Source organism: Pollicipes pollicipes, unplaced genomic scaffold (genome assembly GCF_011947565.3).
Source record: "Pollicipes pollicipes isolate AB1234 unplaced genomic scaffold, Ppol_2.1 Scaffold_4740;HRSCAF=5597_pilon_pilon_pilon, whole genome shotgun sequence".
NCBI classification, from domain to species: domain Eukaryota; kingdom Metazoa; phylum Arthropoda; class Thecostraca; order Pollicipedomorpha; family Pollicipedidae; genus Pollicipes; species Pollicipes pollicipes.
Window position 1 is genome coordinate 25,220,714 of NW_023596545.1, and position 19,009 is coordinate 25,239,722.

At 52.6% G+C, this 19,009-nt stretch overlaps 1 protein-coding gene across 1 annotated transcript in view; it reads right to left on the reverse strand.

The window, feature by feature from the left end:
- Positions 1 to 19,009, reverse strand: part of LOC119098091 (echinoderm microtubule-associated protein-like CG42247) — a 38,575-nt gene that overhangs the window by 10,424 nt on the left and 9,142 nt on the right. Inside the window, exons 3-14 of the mRNA XM_037221019.1 lie at positions 16,614 to 16,726; positions 11,857 to 12,093; positions 10,991 to 11,107; positions 7,695 to 7,878; positions 6,392 to 6,602; positions 4,817 to 4,966; positions 4,209 to 4,473; positions 3,524 to 3,661; positions 2,954 to 3,085; positions 2,547 to 2,675; positions 541 to 669; positions 200 to 331 (exon numbers count right to left, since the gene is read on the reverse strand). Coding sequence (XP_037076914.1) covers positions 200 to 331; positions 541 to 669; positions 2,547 to 2,675; positions 2,954 to 3,085; positions 3,524 to 3,661; positions 4,209 to 4,473; positions 4,817 to 4,966; positions 6,392 to 6,602; positions 7,695 to 7,878; positions 10,991 to 11,107; positions 11,857 to 12,093; positions 16,614 to 16,726 — 1,937 coding nt within the window. The remainder of the gene's footprint in view (positions 1 to 199; positions 332 to 540; positions 670 to 2,546; positions 2,676 to 2,953; positions 3,086 to 3,523; positions 3,662 to 4,208; positions 4,474 to 4,816; positions 4,967 to 6,391; positions 6,603 to 7,694; positions 7,879 to 10,990; positions 11,108 to 11,856; positions 12,094 to 16,613; positions 16,727 to 19,009) is intronic.

Below are 19,009 nucleotides of genomic sequence, written 5' to 3' on the forward strand. Positions count from 1 at the left end.
CCCCTCTGGCTCCCTGGCTCTCTGGCTCTCTCGCTCACCACCTCTTTACAAGTATTTCCTTTCACATCGTACACTCTCCCGTATCTGTCCCCACTCCTCTGAGTCCACTCCATCTGAGATGAGCGTGGTGAGCTCACGCTACGACGTCACAGTGAGCTGCACCCGGCCGTTACTGTTGGCATAGTGAGACAGCGCTTACCGGAGACTTCCATATAAGCTTACGCTGCGCCGACCACTTGGCCACCACCCTGTCGCTTCCCGCGGTGACAAACGACACCTCCTCGTTGCAGGTGGCCAAGCCCGACAGCTGTTTACTGTGGCCGAACACCACCTGTGGATCACGCACAGATGCTCGCGTGAGGCCCACTGGGGTAAGCGAAGAGAACGAGCATCGAACATCGAGAACGAGCATAAAATACGAACGTCGCAAAGGTGGCGGGCGCACTCATCCATTAGTGACCCAAGGAGTGGCTTCAGGAAGGGAGGCTGCATGCTTTCTTCCAGTATTATCTTCCCATCGCAGAGGAGCGCAGGACCCACCGTGTTGAAGCGACGCATCATGGACCCCTCCAGGATCATGTTCCTGATTGTGCCGACGTAGATGTTGCCGTCATTGGTGCCGACCCGCTGCGGACACAGTGTCCGGATGCTGCCGGCCGCCTCTGGCAGCTGTAAAGGTCATACGAGGTTAGACGCTGTCGCCTCGGCCTCGCCTGCAGGTGACCGCGGTCAGCTGAGGTCTCTGGAGGTCAGCGGAGATAAACTGCTTTCGGTACGGATTACTAAAGATCAGAAGTGGTCAACAGAGGTCAATCCAGATTATGTGAGGTCAGCTGAGATATGTGGATGTCAACGAATGTCAACTGTTATCGGTGCAGGTCATCCAAAGTCAGAAGGATTCCAGAGAACGCAGGTCATTTGAAACAAATCATCATTAAGCTTCATAATGAAGTAACTAACGAGGTTACATAGTGAGGCAAGATGAGGTCAGAGGGGCGAACCGAGCTCAGACCACCAAACCACGCGATGGTGGGCCTCAGCCGACCGACTAATGCCGTGCAAATCTCAACCGTCAGTTTTCACGGTCCCTGTTCTTTCCCCTTCGGTGAAATGAATCGATATAAGTATGTGTGCAACCACTGCTAGAAACAAAGCCACCTAACTCGTAAAGCTGGTGAGCACGTGTTCTGCTGCATGCCGAGAGGATTTAAACTCCTTCATAGTGATCGTTATCATTCGAAGTGTTCGCTGCTCCCATTAGCATGCCAAACAGTCGTTCACATGCACAGAGACGGTCGATCGCTGGCGCACGGCAGCGACCAAAAACCGTCTCTTAGTTATCCAGCTATTTCAGGAGGTCGCCATGGCAACCCACAAACAGGGTCCCGGTGACAAACAGCAGGAGGGACACCGGACAGAGCATGGGTCACGCCAGTTCGCCTATCGTGTCTTGAGACAATATTATGGCCGCGGGAAATGGTGTCAGGCGTGGGAGACACGCTAACTGACCATCACACGAGCTCAAGCCTCGGCAGTCAGACCGTAATGAGGCGAGGCCACGGAGCAGAGGCGGACGCCTTCTTGCCGTAGTGCCTGCCCTAGAAAGCTCCGTAGTCACGGGCCTTGCACTGGCCCCCTATGTCACCGTGGGCATGTGAGCGTGGCTAAGCCTGTCGGTGAACTTCGCGAATGCATTAGCTCCCCGTCCAGCGCAAATGGAAGTTTTAAATGACTTCCTCGGCACAGTTTCAGTGTAACGAGCATTGTTTTAAGACCTGGCTCTTATGGCAGCGGTCAAATAATGGCTCTTTACGCGCGTTTTTAACGCGATGAGTTGACCAAGTAAACAAACCAACAGAATCAGACACCCAGCGCAGTTTACACGACTGCATGTTCCATTGATTTATAGATTGTCGGAACCTGTTAAGACCATCCACCCTACAAGCTAGATGACTCTGAATAGGTCGCTAAGGCTCGAGAGAACGATGCAAACTGCAAATAGCTCTAAATAAATTACAAAGTGAGGTGAACGGTATAGAATGTATTTTACTTCACAGGAGAAACGGAAGACTGAAAAGCAGCATCCATGTTGTTTAGATGTTAAGCATGCGAAGAGGAACTTAATAGCGTTTAACACTCCCATGGTTGCGTGGTTTTTCTCGAGGCAGAGAAAGAGACATATCACATTCTAGATTAGCGGGCGGCTTTTGCAACTCTAACATGTGAGTGCATTCTTACAAGAATATATATATATATATATATATATATATATATATATATATATATATATATATGCATATATAAAGATGCATATCTATATGCATATATATATGCATTAAATATATGTATACAAACACATCTATATGCATATATATGCATTACATATATATATATATATATATATATATATATATATATATATACGGCCTGAGGAGCAGAGCGGCCAGGCCATGCTGCCGGCGCGGCACGGCGCCGGACCTGGCTACTCGCCAGCTGGCTACTCGCCCTGGTCTCGCCCCGGACCTGGCTACTGGCTGGCTACTCGCCCTGGTCTCGGCGCGCTTGCTGTAGCCGTGCTCGCAGTCCCAGGCGCAGATCTTGCGGTCGCGCTCGCCGCCAGAGAGCAGCGTCACTTCGGACAACAGCAGCAGCGCCGTCACCGCGCACGAGTGCGCCTGGCAACAGGCGCAGAGTCAGGTGACCGGCACAGGCACGGCGCGCGAGGGCGGTGGTGGCAGGCGGTGGTGGCGGGCGGTGGTGGTGGATTTATCAGCGGAAAGGAACACACGGAGGCAACAATTCTCAGAATATTTGACTGGCGGTGAGGAGAAACTCCACCAAGGCTGCGAGAAGCTAATCGTAACTACCGAGCACGGAGGCCGGTTCCAGTTGCGTGATGTTTTGCTCTGTTCCGGGCGGGCAGATCTCTAGTATTAGTCGGAGCCATACTCACCTCAAAGTCGAGCTTTTTGCGATAGTCTCCGTTGTTGTCGATTGTCCACGTGGTGATAAATCCCTCTGAATCTCCCGTTATGAGGTCTCCTCCGGCCTCAAAAGCAACACTTAACACTGTTTTTCTCGTAGACTGGAAACGTAACAGTGTTGTGAACGTAGGCATTCCTCGCTTATGTGCAGGTCTGGCCCGAGCAGCCATGGATGGAGCTTGGCCGCATACTTGGACGGCTTCGAGCCCCCTCTCTCAATGCTTCTGAGCACTGGCATTAGTGTCAAGCATATAATGAATAGGTAAACATCCTTATGTCCTTGTTCTTATTCACATGGTTCTGTCAGCTCTGTTGGCCTCTTGCGAGGGCTGTATGCCTGTCATTACGCTTAATCGCGCACCAGACGGGGACTAACGGCCAAAACATTATGCGAGAACCTGGCACGACTTTCGGACATTACCGATTGGTTGCAATAACTGAGAATACAGCATCGCTTTGGATTACATCATCTGACCCCAACATAAAACCACATGCAATGACTCTGTTCCGCCGTCCGCTGAGGCAGTTCGCCAGCTTACCCCGGCGAAGAGGTCCGTCGCGTCGAAGATGCCGTCCCGTCGCCGGGTCCAGAAGGTCAGGTGGTCCTTGCCGTGGGTCACGATCAGATTGTTGTCCATTGGGTGAAACTTGGCGCCGAACACGGGGTCTTGGTGCGTCTGTAATGCCGGGATAGCCGGGATTCGCGGTCCGTCCATCCAGATCTTACTTAGCGCAGAACCTGTTCGCCATGGAGGCGTCCATCTAGATACAGTTTACCGTAGAAGCATCGCGCGGACGTCAGTTGGAGAGTACTTGTTCCGTATTTCATCCTTGCTACAAGGACGTGAATGCACAACTTTGCATTATTTCACGACCTCATTCACGGAACACGTAAGCCAAGCAGCCCTCAGGACAAAGGGCCCTGTGGTCCTTTGTCAGCCGGTCTGCAGACCACGCGGCGCCGTGTGGTCCTTCGTCAGTCGGTCTGCAGACCACGCGGCGCCGTGTGGTCCTTCGTCAGCCGGTCTGCAGACCACGCGGCGCCGTGCGGTCCTCCGCCAGCCGGTCTGCAGACCACGCGGTGCCGTGCGGTCCTTCGTCAGCCGGTCTGCGGACCCCGCGGCACCGTGCGGTCCTCCGTCAGCCGGTCTGCGGACCCCGCAACGCCGTGTGGTCCTTCGTCAGCCGGCCTGCGGACCCAACGGCGCCGCCGGCCGGACTTACCGCCACGCGGCCGAGCAGCTGCTGGTTGTGCCAGGTCCAGACGGACATGAGGTGCTCCTCGCCGGCGTCCACGGCCAGCAGGTGGGCGCCCTGGTTACGCAGCGAGAAGGCCAGGCCCGACACACCCAGCTGAAGCTCGCGGCCCGAGAACAGGTGCAGCGTGTCGAGCCGGTCCACGCCCCACACGCGCACGGCACCGAACAGGGAGCCGGTGCCCGCCCGTTGTCCGGACGCCACCACATGCTTGGACGGGTGTACGTCCATACTGCGGCGCACGGAGGGCCGATTAGGGTAACAGGCGGCGCACAGGCCCGTGCAGGGCGGCGTCCATTCTCTGTCATTCTTTGGTCATTTCACGGCACACGTCGAGGCGTGCAGTAAATTCTGGCTACCAGTGCCCTAATGTGTCGTGACAACTGCAACAGCAAAACCTGGGTCAAGCCGATAATAAATCCGGAAGAAACAATGCCACTTTCATGAGGCAGGAGCTTTAACTCTGCGGTGAGGCCGCGTGATGTTTTGTGCTATGATGTTTTATGCTAAAGGCCGCGAGTTCTCTCGCTCGCAGCGCTCTAGCGATTAGTCGCCTGCGTCACCCCACGCCTCACCATTGTATATCCTCCGTGTGGTCTGTGTAATGGCGCTGCGTGTCGGACCTCCTGTTGAGCAGGACGGCCACGGTGGCCACGTAGTACAGAAGCTCCCCGGAGGGCAGGACCCACAGGTTGTGCCGACTGTCTGCGCCACGGTACCCGTATCTGCTCCTCAGGTCAAGGAACTACGACGCAGCGACAGACAATGCAAGCGGTTTGAAGCATCGACGAACTGCATGCAACGTGCATTCACTAGGTTTGGGCAGGTAGCCTAGAAACCAGCCGCTTGACCGGGCCGTCGTTCCAATTTCCATATGATTCGGCATGGCTGTCCGCCATGCCACCATTGCTCGGGCGTGACGACGGCCGACTCGGCTGACTTTGGTTCCCGAGGAACGGGCGGCTGGTGCTTAGCGTGACTGAATAAGGCATGCTGTACGACTAAGGCGTCACGACTCCCCTCAGTCATGCCACCGGGCTTCAGATCGGTGCTGAGCTGTGCGGAGTGCCTGCCACCACAGCCGCCCCCTGCACCACGTCCTCGGCGAGCGAACGACGGCGGTAAGAACATACCCGGACGACCGCGGCACGACAGCACGAAATTTGCGCAAGCACCCGTGCCGCGAACGAGAAGTCGCTGACACTTATGTTGTGGATGTGGAAAACGGTCTGGCTTGATTACACTTGTGATGTATCTTAACGTACCGCGTGAGGTGAGTGATGTGTGATTCGCGAAGTTTCGCGACGCTCCTATAACGTTTTGCCAAACTATTCAAACGATAAGAGAGACTGTGGTCGGCACAATCTGAGGTAAAATGGTGAAAAAGCTTCATATTATTGGACCAGTCACTGAAATACCTCGGATCGATCTTTGACCCATCAGAGACACGAGACACTTTCAGACAGACACAGACAGACACACACATCAGAGACGCTCCGAAGTGTTCGGAGCTCAGGAGCCTCTCCAGGCAATGAGTGGTCTCAGGCGCATTTCGATTAGTTCTTTCTGTACAGAGGCCATACGCTTAGTGCCGAATTTCCTCAAATATGTGCGGCCTAAGGCCTCCCAAGGCTGTCCCCATACTCTGCACCACATCCATCCCAACTCGACGACGCATGCGCCCTTGTGAAATCACGCTGAGGTGTTGTGAAATCACGCTGAGGTGTTGTGAAATCACGCTGAGGTGTTGTGAAATTCACGCTGAGGTGTTGTGAAATTCACGTTGACGGACTACGATATACGTTTTGTTTCCTCATCTCCAGCGAGTTCAGTTAATATCCGAGAATAAATGTACGAAAAAAATCCTTAAGTGCACAAACATATACAGTTAATAGGCGTTATCCCAGTACTCGGTGCAATTTCGATATCAGGCCTATGATGAGGTAGTACAAGGGTGCAATTGGAAATGGTGTCCTTCCAACTTGTCAACGTTTTTACGCTCCTAAAATATAAATGATGTCGAATGCCTGATACACGTACATACAAGACCACAAACAAACGAATAATAACACTACGCACAAGCATCCTATCACAGAGGCCGGGAGCGTGAGTCTTTTGACAATGGTCCGCCATTTCGTTCAAAAGGATACGCCCACTCGAGCTTCAGTCGCCGGTCGGGTGGCATGGAGTCGCGGCGCGGCTCCTTGGTGGGCCGGTAGAGGCTGCGGGTCTGGCCTAGCAGGCTGACCCTGATCCGCGCCTTCTCGGCGGCGCTGCGGGCTCCGGCGCCGCCTCTGGCTCCGGTTCCGTCCGAAGCCGAGTCGGCGCGGCCGCGCGCCGGTGCCGCCTTCCGGCTTCCGACTGCAGGAGGAACGCGGCGGGGCTGGTCAGGGTGCGGGCTGGGCCCCGCTTACCGACCCATGGACCCCTGTCACCTGACCACCGACCTCTGTCATCTGACCACCGACCCCTGTCATCTGAGCGCTGGCCACTGTCATCTGACTACCGGCCCCTGTCATCTGACTACCGGCCCCTGTCATCTGACCACCGGACCCTGTCATCTGGTCACCGGCCCCTCTCATCTGACTACCGGCAATTGTCATCTGACCACCCGCCCCTGTCATCCCCCTCATCACACAGCGACACCTGCACCAAGGAAAGCGGTGTTATGGCTTGCAAGGCATAGTTATGTGCACTCTTCTTTACGGACTGTAGCCGTACTGTCACGTAATCTACAGCTCATGCCAGTTGAATAACCGAAACCAGCTCATGCAGTTAATTGTGCCCAAGTCTGTTATATGTGGATTAGGCTGCGCGAACAGCAAAGGTCATTTCGCGACCTATGCCTAACAAGGAAAACAAAGCACGAAAGCAGCTGCATGCTTAGCAAAAAAAGGTTCATTTACTGTAATCCTACCATCACTAGAACGCACGGTATATGAGATTGATCACATATTACCCTGCCCTTTAGACACCATAACACCGTCCACACCTGCCTTCTGCGCAGCGGAGGCAAATGTGCTACTGAAGCTGTCCTGTGCAGCGGAGGCAAAGGTGCTACTGAAACTGTACGCACCCACACGGGGCGGCCGGCTGCAATGCTAAAATACATCTGGACTTGAAGGTTGTAAATTGGCAGCACGTGCAAAACTTGAGTACAATTTACACTCAAAGTAGGGCGTATGGCCCTGAGGGATATGCATATATATATATATATATATATATATATATATATATATATATATATATATTGTGTGTATGTGCACGCGCGCCGAGAAATTTAACATCTTCCTTTCGCTGCGTCTTGACGACCGCAGTGTCATCCTCAGCAAATGGCTCAAGTCAGGGACGCTCGAGTTATACGGACTGCACTCCGTCAGCGTGCAGCAGGGGCTCGCTCGTCTGTGTGCAGGCCGCTGCCCAGCGGACACCGGCGCGCGGGGCTCCACTCGCCTTGCATGGCGGGCTCACTGTTGTAGCGACGCAGCAGCGCCGTCTCCTGCTTCTGGTCCACGATGGTGCGGAAGGCCGGGTCGGCAGCGACTTTGGTGCCACGGATCGCCGTTGGCCCGCCGCCAGCCAGGTAGAACGTGTCCGTCTCAGGGAAGTCGTTCCGCAGCTGCGAGAAGCTCTTCACCTGCAGGCGTGACGTCACGGGGATGGTGACGTCACCGAGTATCGGTGGCGTCGCGGAAACGAGGCGAGGTATAAGGTGATGTCAGACACCACCCGCAGGTGACTGGTGGTCTTCGGCGTTAGCTGAGGAAGGTGTCACTCTCATCTCCGCTTGCTCTCAGCTTTCATGGGTCCCTCCAAACGGCACCCCTGTCTCCCGTGACGTGTCAGCTGCCAGGGCCGGCGGGTCATCAACAGTGTGGTGCATGCAACTCTGTAAGCCACACCAAGCGACTCGTGCGAACACCCGACACGACGTCACCTACAACTTCCGCTTTCACCGGTCGAGATCTGCGTGCCAAAACATGTAGCACATGGAAGCCGGAAAACATCAAGCCAGGTGGCTTTGTCGGTTATACTGTACGTCCTAAACGCGCGGTCTATATAAATGCAGGCCTATCGGCGACAGCCGAGATCGCCAGGTGCGGTGATGCCCACGATGTACCTTTCCAACTGCTGCGGTGTGCATGCGTAATGCGTATTTCTGTCAATACCTATGAGCCAACGGGTCTGTAACCTTTCTTCGCAGTCTCTCAATGCCCCGCATCCTGCAGCCGTATATTTTAACGTGCGAGAATTCCCCCCCCCCTTTCTTAAAAGTCATGGGAGCCTTATTCGGCGATCGAGGCTAGTTTTAGTGTTGAGTAATTCCCCTTTGAGGGCTCACCCTAATATCATGGCCGAACCACGGTGCCTATTCTTGAGCCCGAACGGCACGCAAGGTATGCCAAAAGTCGGGCAAATTGGCACACCGTGGCAGGCAAACATCTGTCATACACAACATGATTGGCACGATCCAATTGGAGTAATAATCACATGGCGAACACGCATGAACAAATCAGCATCTTGGTCGAGGAGAGCACTGGTATCAGTCTGCCTCAAGGCATGTATTCCGGACATATCTCAAGATCACGTCAATCTGCTTAAGAATTGGGGCGTGCGAAGCGTTGCACCGAGAAGAAACTTGGTAGGGGAAGTTCTATCGGGTGCATATCCCAGAATTTACGGACTTAACCACAGCTTAAATGGTGCTGGGCTCTACGTGCGTTTCTGTATAATTGTGCTAGGTCAATGCCGCAAAATATTCCGATCAGCCGTAAACTGCGGTCGGCTGGATCCCACGGACCACAGCCGTGGTTAAGTCTATGCCTGATCCAAATTACTCACGGCACCTCGTCACGCGTTTCTCACGCGACCTGACGGTCCGCTGAGCCCACGAGGCGTGGCTTCTGATGGCTGAGGTCCGCCAGCAGGCGGATTTCGCGTCACGAGGTACTGGTCTTGTGATCAAACATGCCGGCCGAATCTGACCAGCCCACGGCTTTTCGACGCCTGACGTGCTGCTGTACTTTCCATGTCTACTGACAACTCGAGTTCTCATGCTCGATGTTTTCTGTAGAAAAATAATGTTTTCTGCGGATCCCCCTTCCCTCTGCCCGGCAGTATTTGACGTGCGAGAAGACAAAGTGAAAGACCAGTTAAGGAAGAACGCCAAAGAAAACATAGCAACGAAGGCAACACAGACCGTTGCGCGTGCGAAAACACTTCCGCGATAACACGCGCACGCTAAGGTTCCAGAGAATAGACTACGAAAAAACACTTTCGAGTATTCTGGCCTGCGTAGACGAAAGAGAGAGAGAGAGAGAGAGAGAAAGAGAGAGAGAGAGAGAGAGAGAGAGAGAGAGAGAGAGAGAGAGGAGAGAGAGGAGGAGAGAGAGAGAGAGATAGAGAGAGGAGAGAGAGGAGAGAGAGAGGAGACGAGAGGAGAAAGAGAGAGAGGAGAGAGAGAGAGAGGGACACTTCTCGCACGTTAAAATATACGGCTGCAGGATGCGGGGCACTGAGAGACTGCGAAGAAAGGTCACAGACCCGTTGGCCCATAGGTATTGACAGAAATACGCATTAAGCATGCACACCGCAGCAGTTGGAAAGGTACATCGTGGGCATCACCGCGCCTGGCAGTCTCGGATGTCGCCGATAGGCCTGCATTTATATAGACCGTGCGTTTAGGACGTACAGTATAACCGACAAAGCCACCTGGCTTGATGTTTTCCGACTTCCATGTGCTACATGTTTTGGCACGCAGATCCCGACCGGTGAAACCGGAAGTTGTAGGTGACGTCGTGGTCGGGTGTTCGCGTGAGTCGCTTGGTGTGGCTTACAGAGTTGCATGCACCACACTGTTGACGACCCGCCGGCCCTGGCAGCTGACACGTCACGGGAGACAGGGTGCCGTTTGGAGGGACCCATGCCTTTAGATAGGATGCCGGGGTTGTGGAAGTCACTGGGACACCGTGACTTTAGAGGGGACGGGGTAAACGCAGCGGAGACAGCATGATGCTGAATACAATTTCAAGAAGTGATGTGGCTGGCATAAGCGGCCGAAAACTGCAGCACTTTGGATGTTCACGACATTAGGAACAAATCACTATTGAAAAAAGGAAGGGCCTAAGAGAACCTCCACATAACCCACATTTGCAACGAGCAATAGCGTGATTTATTTTCTTCGCCTCTGCAAGTGTTGGGTACTAAAAGGTATGACACATAGACTGCACATGACACACATACACACAGACACACACACGCACACACACACACACACACACACACACACACACACACACACACACACACACACACACACACACACACACACAAATACATGAAAGCTACGGGGGCACAAAAGCTTGTCACAACAGAAAGGAACAGCATAACAGCGTTCTTGCCACGTATCACGCACTCACGTTGAGAAAACAGACGTGCTTGTCTTTATAGATGCATGCAAGTTGTCCAGATTTCCGACACCAGTCAGCAGCAGCAATGGATACGTATGGCAGCAACGCTAATGGCACCAACGTGTAGCGAGGACCACGGACTGCATCTCCTGCACTGGTGAGGAATACTTCGTGGACAGTGCAGACCTGCAGCTCGATTCCGCGTATCCATCAGGAACAGCCGCTGAAAAAGCCCAAGCCCTTCACGCGGCGAAGGAAAGCCGTCAGTCATAGTCCGTACTAAAAAAACATCAGCCAGAACGAAAAGTTTCCAGTCTAGGCGTGGCACAAGGCACTGACCTCTTGACCCCACGTGGTGTACATTTTGGAGGCGTCCTTCACCCTCACTACCTGTCCCAGGTCTGCAAGAACATCTTCAAACGGTTGCGTAGTTTTCAGGTTAAGGAGTACCCGGCTCTGGAAAAAAGACGGTAATGACATTATGCATGCATATTTACCACATAAAAGATGTTCAGTTTGATTGAGGGGTACTACTACTGCTGGTGCTTTGCTGGGTTGATGTTCACGCTAAGGTACTGAACTATGGATGCTATAATTATAAAACTATGGATTGGGTGCCGATACATCATGAAAACCATAGATCGCTTATTTACGCCGGGAAAACGATGAGACGTAGGGTGGCTAATTGCGTGCGGTTTGTAATATGTATGCAAAAATGAACCAGCACCATAAGCACAGGTCATGTCAAGCACCCCCCCAATCACAGTTCAAACATTACATATTCTGGTGCCCAGCTCGCAGCTTGGGAGCTTAGCGCAGCACCCATTGCTTAGGGCGTGAAACGTTGTTGGGTTTCGATGCTTCCGACCCATTAGCACCATGCTTTAAGCTAGGTGAAGGAAGATGCTTGCGTAGAGAACAACTGCTAACAACTCTGTAAGGTGTCTTAATTCACCTTGCAAGTCACCCCTCCTTCCGTTCCCTTCTCTCGTGAGACCGACCAGCAGCAACCATTAGTACGTGTCCATCCCGTGGGACCCTCTCGCCGTCCATAAGGTCGTAACAGCCTCTAGTATGCCCGATCCGTAGCACCCTTCCTTCCAGCCGTCCCGCGCCACCCTGTCCTCCTGGCCGTTCCGTGCCGTCCCTTGGTCTGTCCTCCCCTGCCCCCATTTGACCGCCCTCGCCGCCCTCTCTCCACCCACCTGCACCGAGTGGTCGGTGTTGCTGACGATCTTAATGATGCGGCCATCGCCAGAGCGGCGGCCCGTTTTGCCGTTGGTGTCGCCAGAGCCGGCGCCGGCGCCCGTCTTGAAGCCGCGCCTGAGCACCGGTGAGAGTGGCTTGACCCGGTGCCGGCGCGGCTTATAGTGGCGCGTCGTGACCTCCTGTGACCCAGGCTGCGTGCGCCGCTCCAGCGTCTGCATACCGTACGGCACCTTCTGCGGGAACCCGCGGGGCGGGGCGGGGACTAGCGGGACGCAGCGGCAACGGCGAGGTACTTTGCATTCGTTCAGAGATGAAGGAGACATAAAAAGAAAAGAGCATGTGAAGCCAAGAACGTGGCCTGCCACCGCCACAAGCGATCGCATCCACCTTGCTCCGAATATCAAAGTTTAATCCTGGATCCGGGACGCATCTTGTCACACCGGTGCTTTGGCTGCGACCGTCCGCCGTGATATCAGCCGCGGCGGCTCCCATCCCACCCCAGACCGGGCAGCTGATCGGCGGAGCAAGCACGGCCAAATGTGTTGTGGGATTCCCTCTGCGATAACCCAACGGGTCTGGGTGGAGGTAGGGTGGTTGTGGCTTTGTCGTACCTTTTGTCCGCTCTTAGTCCTCCCCAACATCGAAATACAGACCGAAGGAGCTCGAGCCTAACCAAAGTAAACGAGTGACCGCATCATGATTTTCATGACACGTACGATCCCCCACCGCCACCTGGCACAAAGTATGCGGTAAACTCAACACCATCGTGTTCACCCAAAGGGCCAACAGCAAAAGGGATCGAGAGAAGCAGACACCACCCGAAAAGCAGGATCACACTTGCGCAAACAGCGGTTCTGGCAGCCCCAAAGCACCACCAGTGCAGGACCAGTTCCAGTCCTCACCGAGCCTGCGCCTCCGCACCAGCGCCGTGTGCCACCGAGCCTGCGCCTCCGCACCAGCGCCGTGTGCCACCGAGCCTGCGACTCCGCACCAGCGCCGTGTGCCACCGAGCCTGCGACTCCGCACCAGCGCCGTATGCCACCGAGCCTGCGACTCCGCACCAGCGCCGTGTGCCACCGAGCCTGCGGCCGTCACCGTCTGCCGAAGCTGAGCGTCTGTGCTCCCTGACCAGCACCAGACCAGCTCCGTCCCGAGCGCGGCGTCACGCGGGTCCGGCCGGCTCGGCGACCGGGGCCCACCTGACCGGCCGCCGTCCGAGCGGCCAGCAAATCTCAGTAGCATTAACGAGCTGTTTGCTCGGGCGCCGCCGGACGGCGGACCTCCGGGATAAGCGGGCTTAACGACGGCGCCGACAGGGGATCCGTGCGCCGCCAGCCCCAGCCGGCGCCGTCCGGCGCTAATGCCGCTAAGCCGTAAAGGGAATAACTGGGGCGATGAGTGTCGACTTCCGGACGGGGCTTGTTGAGGTGCTACGACTTCCTAGAATTGCCATGATTTTCCCGTGCGTGGGCAGTCGAAGAAATCGATCGGGATTAAGGTCATTGACTGTGTCATGCTTCAAGTGAAACGATGAGACAGTGTTGATATCCTTATTCCTTGTAGACTAAACAGAAGAATATAAAGATTGCATGATATGTCGGCTTCATGCCTTTGTCGAAACGAATATCAGGAACCGCGTGTATCAGGAGCCTACTAATATTCGTTTCGATAAACGCATGTAGCCGAGACATTACATCTTTCTCTCCATTCTCCTGTGCATTCTACAATAAGGATACAAATATTATTCAGCAAGGAAATAGGGCTACTAATACACTCATCAATATGCATAATGCTCCTCGCAAATGCTCTTAACATCTTACGTAGTTCAAGTGTAACGGACTAATTGTACAATATCCACGCATAGCACAATTGCTTAAACGACACGAGGGCTGTCATCTAAGTGGAAGTTATTCTTGCAACCACTGAAAGACCTTTCGGTATTTTCAGAAAGACCTTTCAGTGTTTTCAGAAATATCTTTCAGTGTTTTCAGAAAGATGCTTCGGTGCCATATATCACAAAGAGCAGACGTGGGCTGAAATAAGATGGAAAAGTATCTTGTCTCCGTAAATGTTGCCATCACCCAACTGCAAGTCCTCTCATATGAATTATCTTAACCTCCTCCTCCTCCTAGCCCTCTATAATTGCGGAAGGAAAACAAACGGCTATTTTAAGCCAGCTATTGGGCTCACAAAGCGCCTGATTTGCAGCGCTGGCGAAAAGCCACCTCGACGTCTCCGAGTTCTGAACAGGCACGCGCATCACTGTGGTGATCTAGTCTGGCGCTGACCAGACTCCTAGCGCGACCCCGGTCCCGTTCACATCGCCAAGACGCCGCAATGGCGGCTCGGAGGCCCCTGTTGCTAGGCATAGAGCACTAGGCTAGGTAGCGAAACGTCTGTGGAAGGTAGGGAGTGAGGAGGGGGATGGGTGACAGATAGGATTTCTACATTGTTTCTTTTATGTACCGCCATAGGATTAATGTAAGATGATGTCCGGAGTTGGGGCAGGGGGCTGCCCCCAAGCTCTGCGCTCTTATCCACCGCCCTTGGCATGGCAGGCTTTTTCGGTGTCGTGATGTTACATAGTAACGATGCCGAAACGTTGCTGGTTTGTATAGATGACAACCATTTCTGTGGACATACTTTGAAAGCATGCCGTTGTCTCGCACACAAATGCATTATTTTTCATAAGGATTTCGTGAATAGCTTGCTTGCTCTTCATGCCCCATTATAACATTGAAACGAAAAATTGCTGAGATTATATGCCAGAGTTTTACTTAAAGCCGACACCAAATTACGCGCAATGTTGGTATGCAAGGCGTAAATGCGTTTGACATTTGTGTCAACAGATCTTCCAGGGTCCCGAACGCACATCTAATATGTCAAATACCTGCTAAGGCCGAAATGGATTCTTGTTTTGCAACGTTCTCCTATATCTATTTTAGTAATCAATCTTATCCAGAGCCAAATCCTAATAGTAAATTAGTCATCTGGGTTGACAAACGTTTTACCCCAAGTTGCTCCGGCATCAATCATTGAAGGCTTGCCTCAAGATGTTTTCCATTTCCAATGATAATATTCTCCACTATATATATATATATATATATATATATATATATATATATATATATATAGTGGGTGTGGGTGTGGGTGTGGGTGTGTGTACATTCTATTTCTATCTCAGTAACTGCTTTACAATAACACCATTGCTATTTATGACGTCAACGCACTTGTACGCCTTGAAGGCGTCTAAGAAGTAATTCGTGCCTGACAAGAAGCTAAATAGTGGTTTTGTGGCCGTGCGTTTTTATGAAGCTTGTCCTAGAATTGTCCTATAGATCTGAGTGACTCCCAGCGATCAGCAAAGACAACGCGGTGTTCACCAGGTGTTCGTGTACACACGCCGTGGGTGGCATGGCGTAGCGTGGCCGAACGCCTAGAAGTAATAAACAAGTACATGATGTAATTTAGCACACTTCAGAATGATGACTCTCCAATGGGTGCCGTACTGCAACCTCCGGCGCAGGAGTTCCGTTTTGGCCGAATAGGAATTAATTCCTTACTTTGGTGTTGAGTAAAGATGATGAAATTACTGGATTTCAATGTAAGTGTCTGTGGCAAAGAAAGTTTTGATGTGGAAATAGCAGTATTGTTAAGCTAATCATTCCGTTTTTGCACCAGATGACTGCGGTTGTGGATGCCCGCAAATTTTCCCTCGTTTTCCACAAGATGATGAGATGTCTCTTAGTAGAGTCCATTAAAAAAACATATGTGTAGAGCCCGGCATTACCTGTGCCCTCAGTTTCTTGATAGTATAATCGTCTGTAGAATAAATGACCTTCGTGTGTTGTTATCAGTAAGCTCTCATTTAGAAACAATTAATCTGCATTGTACTAAGAGATACCGGTAAAGTGAAATTACCAAAGGAGCATTTGCTACATGGGATAAACGTGACGTTTCGAGGTGTGCTCATGGACACGAGTAAACAACGTTTAGCAATACGAATTACATTGCAAAACCGAGACACGTGAAGACAGACAATACTCCGATCCTGTGAGAACACTAATACTTCAAGGATATCAAGATGGTGGGGCATCCGAGGCCCCTGATCTAAACAGACGATGCACGGTACTACGCTATGGCAGCTCTCAGCGTAGCCATCCTATAAGTAGGAAATACTCGAAATGTGACTCTGCCTGCCCAGTAAGTGCTGGGGTCTGGACCGCACCAACCCAGCGGTGCCTTCCGCCCCATGAGATTTGGGACTAAAACAATGGCCAGGATCCGCCAGCCGGCTTCCGAATCCAACGGAGCATGGCCCGGTGAGCAGGGCACGTTTCATTAATGGTTTTCTCTGCACTAGATGGCATCTAATTGAGCATGGGCCTTTCGTTACCTGATGGGAAGTCTCAGAATTTTTTTTCCATCTTCTTAACCCTTGTCATGTAATGATGATGAAACGGTACGGGCAGTCTCAATTCAATTTTCAACAAATGCGGCTGATGATGTCCCAACTGAGGACCAAAAGGCGTGCATAAATGCGTCTAGATAAAAATGGTCATGTCATTTCGAGCGATGAGCACAGTGTTTCATGGCAGATTGCTAAGGATATCACTCTTTCCCTTATTACTCATTCATCGACCACTCATTTTTGCAACACCTGCTTTTGACGTGGTGTCGTTCCAGCGTCCAGGTATAATGCTTCATTCATCGCTAGCACCGGGACAATCGCTGAGGGAGGGGGCAGACGCACCTGGAAGGTCCTGGTCGACGAGCACACATAGCTGGCGCCGTCCAAGAGAAACTGAATCATGCGTACTCGGGAGCCATCCATGGCGAACACGTATCGGGCCCCGTTCGGCAGGTCTGAGGGCCGGCAAGGACGCAGGTTAAACGACGAGTCCAAGCAGCTCCCTCGCAATGGGCGTGGCAGCAATGGAGCCTCTGCTGGTCCAGACATGGCAGCGAGCGATCTGCTGCTGCTTCAGACACGAAATCAAGAACGGTACTCTCGTACAAGGGACGGCAGCGGGAGCAGCACTCCACACTAGACGTTGGAGCAGGTGAAGCACCCCGCTCCAGCCATATGAACAGACACAGTGCTCAGGCACCTGCCACAACAATAAAAACAGCGCCCCCGCTCCAGCCACGGCAACAGACAAAGCACTCCTGCGTCAGTCACGGCAACTTACGCAGCATTCCCTCTCCAGCCACGAAAACAGACACAGCGCTCTCGCTCCAGACACGGCAACAGACATGGTGCTCCCGCTTCAGCCACGACTGCAAACAAAGCGCTCCCGCTCCAGCCACGGCAGCATACACAGCGCTCCCGCTCTAGCCACGGCAACAGACACAGCGCTCCCGCTCCAGCCACGGTATCAGACACTGCGTTCCTGATCCAACCATGGGAACAGGTGTAGTGCTCCCTCTCCAACCACGGCAGCAGACACAGCGCTCTCGCTCCAGCTACGGCAACAGACATGGCGCTCCGCTCCAGCCACGGCAACAGACAAAGTACTGCGTCAGCCACGGCAACTTACAAAGCACTCCCTCTCCATCCACGGCAACAGACAAATCGCTCCCGCTCCAGCCACGGCAACAGACATGGCGCTCCCGCTCCAGCCACAGCAACAGACACGGTGCTCCTGCTCTAGACAAAGGAGCAGGCACAGCGCTTCCCGCTCCAGCCACGACAATAGACAAAGAGCTTCCGTTCTAGCCACGGCAACAGACACAGCGCTCCCCCTCCAGCCACGGTATCAGGCACAGCGTTCCTGATCCAACCATGGGAACAGGTACAGTGTTCCCGCTCCAGCCCCGGCAACAGGCACAGTGCTTTAGTTCCAGATATGACAACGCAATGTCCGTCGCCGTGCACAATTTTAACGATAACGATACAGCGGCGTTGGTAGGGTCCTGAGACCGGAGCATAGGCCGAGAATCAAGGCCAGACCTGCGACATGAAAATCCGCAAAACCACTCAGTTAAATACTTCGCTTCTTGTGGTTGGTCTTACGGCGGCCGGATTGTTCTACCGCTTGAGGGTCGGCTGGCCTTCCATCACGATACAATTATTGCAATTATACCGTTTGACGGACACGGAAAATGCATGTAAGTACAAAGAAGCCTCTCGCTACATTATTGATACATTGATGCGAATCGCGACAGGTTCCGCTCCCGGGCAGCCATAAATTCTCCGGTCATCGATTGTCCATTGCCATGGTTACGGAATTCTGTTTACTCAACACTAGCGAATTCTCTCAGACAATTCACTCCACGGCAGTGGAGGCCTCTGAATCATTTCTGGTTGTTTGGCATGTTAGGAGTTCCTCACAAACGGCCACATGTCACTAATTTGCTGCGAGCGACACCGTGAACCAGGTCATTCCCAGCCCGCAGCCGCCCGAGCCGTGAGGGGTGATCCCCTCCTAGTTTCGGAAATAACTTCCCGAACAGTCACGCAGGCTCACCAAAGTTCCAGTGCGTGCCAGGTGATGAATTTGGCATATTCTGGTCGGAAAAACAATTTTGATTTCAGGTCACGTCGCACTAATAGTAAAGGTTCGCACGGCGGTTGCCGCCCCGCAGCGAATAATTCGCAACATTACTTCTTGTTTTGTATTGGTTCGATGTGGCACACCAACTCGCCGCAAGAAGTTATGCGACATCAGCCAATAAGAGTCGAGCTAATTCGACTTCTTACACCTATGTTTACGACATGTTAATCACGGACAAGTTCATATTGCTAACAGGTACATGTCATGAGAACCGTAAACACGGATAAGTAATTCGATGAGGGGACCTGAGCGTGACCTGTGATGATCTTAACCTGACTCAAACTTAATTTGACCTTAACATTTATATTCGATATCATGTTTTGATTCTGATACGGAGTGACACGCCTTTTCGTTCAGTTCCAGTTACACAGCTAAGCAACGATTATTACAGGTGCTGAAGCCTAAAAAATATGAGCACTGTTTGTTGATTTGTGGGATACTTTGCGTGGCCTCTGACGTCATGAGTCACGCGACAATATTAAACCAATTATTTATGACTGGGAGTGACCATAGCTACCGACTTTTTAAATTTGTGTTCCAGCGGGCGTTCAGATTCTGACTTAGTTCCTGATATTCTGAAGCATTTCCGTCA